Genomic DNA, 4,971 nt, shown 5'->3' on the forward strand with positions numbered 1-4,971 from the left:
TTGGAAGAAACGATTATGGATTTCTTTTTTCGGTTGTAATTTAAGTATCCAGTACTGAAATAACCGATTTTTTTTGTTGTGGGTGTTCTTCGTTGTTCTTTGAAGAAGTAAACATTTAGTCATGAAATGTGCATTATTCTCATTAATGGGGATTAAACCCGGCCACATAATTAAGCAATAAAGTAAGCAAGAGCAACTATCACATCATTGATTAATACAAATTTAAATTTAAGAAAATTGATGGAATCCCAACCATGTCAAGAAGATTGAAGTCAAATAACATTTAAAATTTATATAACATTAACAATTAAGCATTAAATTAACAGATGAACATGGATTTTGTGTTTACATATTTGCTTTTCAATAGCAACCAACCAGAACACAGGTAATTCCATGTCATTTACCATATCCAACAAATCACTTTCAGACAAACAATGGAATCATAGAATCCAGAAACAGTAACATTAAAAACCAGAAAAATGACTGTCAAATTCTCAAACATGATTAGTAGCAGCATCCTTTTATACTGCCACAATATATTCATTAACCATTAGAGTTAGTGTGAAACTATATATATAAAGGTTAATAGGGCAGCTTCACAACCTAAAAAATATTAACCTCTGTTAGCTCGATCCCGAACCGGAATAACCCGAGCTCCGACACCGTAGTCGAATTCTGCATCGGAAGTATTAACAGAGGCAAAAAAACCAAAGTCGAAAAAAGAGACCTTCTAATGTGTCAGTGAACTGCACTAGTTACCAATATGAACAATTTGCCAAAGATGTGATTTTCCCACTCAGACTTCCATCTGCCAAATTGTGTTGCTAGCTGCGGCGAGCTTGGCACGTTGTGCTGCTAACACGATCCCGGTCTTTCCCTTTTCGTCTTGAGGGAGTTCGCAGGTTTCACCGATGGATCCGGACTTCAAATCACCTGGTGGGATAAAACAATCAAGCGAAAGGCCTGGTACATTGAAGGCAACCTCCTCGATCGTCCAAGCTTCTTCCATCTTTGTTTTAGTATGGCTCATTGCGACTTCCCCGAACCTGAAAAGTGTAACAACAGAACGACCGGAATGTGCTATCATGATACCTTCAACGGGTCGGTAATCATCGAGATATGAATCGATTGTGGTTTCCCAATAAACAGCATCACCGCCGTTAGATTGAATACGAGTCAGATGTGAGTCTTCGATGTGAACAAGAAGTCCAGTCTTCTGACTAAAGTAACCGAATAAAACATGCCTAATGATCTCCGCCGGGCCTTCACTCCTCGCCTTAAGCGTTTGCGGATCGGTACATAACTTGAGGATGAAGCAATCTTCACCGTTAACATTTTTTTCACCTATGCATCTTGCATCAGCAAACATACTAGCCGTAGTCCTCGGATCAAGACCCTGAAGGGCACGACGCAACGGTCGAACAGGTCCTTTCGCGGTATGACTACCGAGCCAAGGCGTATGCCGCCACACGAGCTTCCCGTTACATCCAGCACGAACCTTGCTACCACCGACTGCAAGTTCGACATACCACATGTCCGGATTCATTTGCCAAAGCACAAACCCGCCGGACTCCGCACCTTTAGAGCCGTTGCGATTCTTAACCGTCCTCGTTGCCGTTTCGTATTCACAAGCCACCATTTTAAGCTTCCCCATAGCGTAGGCATTCCGAATCGAGTTTTGCAACTTCTGCCCGCCGGAAGCCGCCGTGTATTGCTGCAATATGTACTGAGCAGAGGAAGTTTCCTGCATCATTACAATGGAATCAAAATAATAAGTAAATTAAAATGGATCTATCAGTAAAATAAAATAAAAAATAAAACAGGGGACTAACAATGGGAGTATCTTTGATGCTCAAATGAGGCAAAGGGTCATTGCAGTTAACATGAACCGGAGCCAATGGTGCAGCCATAACCCCAAGCAACAATCTCAGATCAGACCTCTTATACGAAGCAGTAACGGAAGGGTTCCTCGATAACTGCCCCTTAACCCATTGTCCTATACCCGGCCCGACCCGTTTCGAGTCCCCGATTTCGACTCCGTCGGGATCAGGACCTTCCATGAGTGGAGCCAAAGCTTCCCCGACTGGCCTTAAGCTCCCGGATCTCGCGATCAATGGCTCCGGTTGCGCCACGTAACCGCCGCCACCGGCGTAGTACTGGTTACTGGTTTTCTTTCTCCGCAAGAGACCGGACATGGGTGAACCGGTTCTCGCCAGACTGTTGGACCGGGAACGGGAAGGTGAAAGCCCGCGAATCACATCTTCTTTGAGAGATGAGAAAAAACCTTGCTTTTTCTCCATTACAGCTCCTTTTTTTCCCTAAAAAATCCGAAAGAAAAAAAAAGAAAACCCTTCGTTGATTATACAGTGAAATAAAGAAGCAAAAAACAATTAAAGGGTATTTTTATTAGATAGAAAAAAGAGAGCTTTGAAGTTCATTCATGGAGTTTAAGTGAGAAATATAGCGCAGAGCACTGAAGAAACTGGTTTTTTTTAGAAAGAGAGTGTAAACGTCGCGACTTTTTAGAGAGCAACTTAAACGCAGTTTATTGATTATGTATTATTATTATTATTCTCAAAATTAACAATATTTTGTGAAAATATCTTTGTTATTCAAAATAATTGAATTATGAAAACAAGGGTTAATACAATCACATGTCCTCAAACTATGACCTAATTTTTAAATTGGTCCTATGTTTCAAAACGTTTCAATTGAATATCAATTAAGTCCTACCATATTAAATTCTAGTTAAATTATGACACAGAGCATATTCAAAATAAGTTAAATTGTTTATTTTTTAAAACATGTTAGATCTTAATTATTTATATCGTACATAAACATGTGTTTATAATTTAATACAAGTAATTTTAAATATATACTCCATGTTATATTTAGGGGACAATGTTATAAATTTTTTTTAGGGTTCAAAGTTAGTTATAACTTTACGGCTTTTGGAGGAAGTAGATAACAATTTTACTTTTTTTTATGGCCAGCACGATAGTTTAGGAAAATGTTAAAATATGTTACAAGTCTTTATGCTTTTCGAACGCTAGAAATTTAATCTATCTATTTTTATTTCAAAAAAAAAATTAGTCTTTCTATTACGACTAAATTAGCTATATATCCCATTTTTATTGGTAATTGGTCAAATAGGCTTTTTTTAAGATTTAGGGAAATATGTCGATTTTGGGGAGAGTGTGAGAAAGCGCATCCAGCTAAAAATATTTTTTAAAAATTCCAAAAAAAAAATGTGTTACGAAAAGCTCACTAGCTGGACGAATTTTTTTGCCAACTATGCAAAAAACACATCCAATTGAACGCGCTTTTCATGTTCTCTAAAATCGGTTTATTTTTTTAAATATTCAAATAAATAGGGCGAATTAAATGGGAAAAAAAAGGGCAATTTTAGCCATATTTTACAAGTCCTTTGGATAAATTTGATGTAGTAAACCAATTGTGTTTTTTCAGGAAGACATGTCATTGGAGGAATCGGACTTTGGAATGGCAACTGGCCAGTGACAGCATATATTGAGCAAAAAGGTTTTGCTGCGAGTACTCGCGCAAGTAGTTGCTAATTAGTCTCGCAAGCCGTGACGGATTTTATGTGGTTCGAAGACGCGAACAATAGTTGGAATTAGCCAATGGCTACTGCGCATGGTTAACACGTGGCGTGACAGTAGAGCGAGTAGAAGAAGAGAAAAGTCGAGGGAGTGGTGATAAGTATACAATTTTAGGAAAGATGACAGCATAATATTTAATTACTTATTGTTTTAAAAGTTACCGTAACCGTTTTAATTACAGAGAATGAAAGTGAACTCGTGAAACAACAAAATTAAAAATAACAGTTTGTTAATTACTATGGTAAAAGTATTATGGAGGATCATGTACTTACGAGTGATAATACATTTTGATTCTTTTATTCAAAAAAATAAATAATTTAATCCATATTTATTAAATCAAAAGGTAAATTAGTTCTTTCTATTAAAAAATTTATCTATGTTAATAATTGTCATGGTTAACGAAATAACTAGGTAGTTACACATGACTTGCTACGTGTACCTTATGTTAATATACAATGACTAGTTTTTAATAGTAAAAATAGATGGGAATTTTAATAGAATGACTTATTTGCTCTTTGATCTAATGTACAAGGTCTAATTTGCCATTTTTTTGAATTGAAGAGACAAAATGTAATCTAATTCCTAATATAATGGCCTTCATGGTACTTTTATTTACTTACTACTTATATTTATTTAGTTGAGTAGTAAAAATTTACTATTCTTCAAGTAAGGTTTTAGGTTGAAGTATCATCGATTGTCTTCTTATTTCGTTATTTTTTTAGTAAACTACATTCAATATCACTAATTTTTTAGTATGATTATATTTTGGTCACCAATTTTAAAAAAGTTACAAAATGGTCATTGAATTATTCGAAAGTTTTTATTTAATATTTTTTTAAAGTCCAACTATCAAGTTCCAAGTGACAATTCAACGATCGATACAATAGATCGCTACCCATTGATGAGTAGAAGAATATACCTCATATCCAAGTCGATCTTGCGGTCAGTGTTAGAGATCAAAGAAGAAAGTTGTTTGGATTTTGATTCACAAATTCATAACGTTTAGAGTTGTTTCATAAAAAAAAAACTGAATTGTAGAACAAAACGAGAATGAAAGCTTTCAATTGGTGTAGGTGATGCAAACAAAGAATGCCATATAACAATAATTTTAACAGCTCAATGAGTTAAATGAAAATTTTTTAATAGTTCAACGACCATTTTGTAACTCTTTATAGTTAAATGACCAAAACATAATTTTACTAATAGTAATAGTTTAGTGACCTTAAGTGTAGTTCACCTTATTTTTTTAATAAATTTTAATCTCATTCTTGACTTTTGCTATTTCAAATAGGAGATTTTGAGTTTTTTTAATCACATATTTTATTTTTTTAATAGTAAATAATATCCTCGC

General features: G+C 35.2%; 1 protein-coding gene across 1 annotated transcript; it reads right to left on the reverse strand.

Moving 5' to 3' along the window:
* Positions 1-277: 277 nt before the first annotated feature.
* LOC107945147 (uncharacterized) lies at positions 278-2,582 on the reverse strand. The gene is made up of 2 exons (XM_016879008.2): positions 1,833-2,582; positions 278-1,744 (listed from the first exon to the last, which is right to left on the reverse strand). The coding sequence occupies exons 1-2, from the start codon at positions 2,298-2,300 to the stop codon at positions 797-799; spliced, it is 1,416 nt and encodes a 471-aa protein (XP_016734497.1). The 5' UTR covers positions 2,301-2,582; the 3' UTR covers positions 278-796.
* Positions 2,583-4,971: the final 2,389 nt, after the last annotated feature.

Source organism: Gossypium hirsutum, chromosome A04 (genome assembly GCF_007990345.1).
Source record: "Gossypium hirsutum isolate 1008001.06 chromosome A04, Gossypium_hirsutum_v2.1, whole genome shotgun sequence".
NCBI classification, from domain to species: domain Eukaryota; kingdom Viridiplantae; phylum Streptophyta; class Magnoliopsida; order Malvales; family Malvaceae; genus Gossypium; species Gossypium hirsutum.

Excerpts from the sequence above, each read along its gene's own strand:
- LOC107945147 (XM_016879008.2), bottom strand. The coding sequence starts at position 2,300 with ATGGAGAAAAAGCAAGGTTTTTTCTCATCTCTCAAAGAAGATGTGATT. Across the intron at positions 1,745-1,832 it reads GCATCAAAGATACTCCCATT|GAAACTTCCTCTGCTCAGTA; the intron begins GTTAGTCCCCTG and ends GTAATGATGCAG.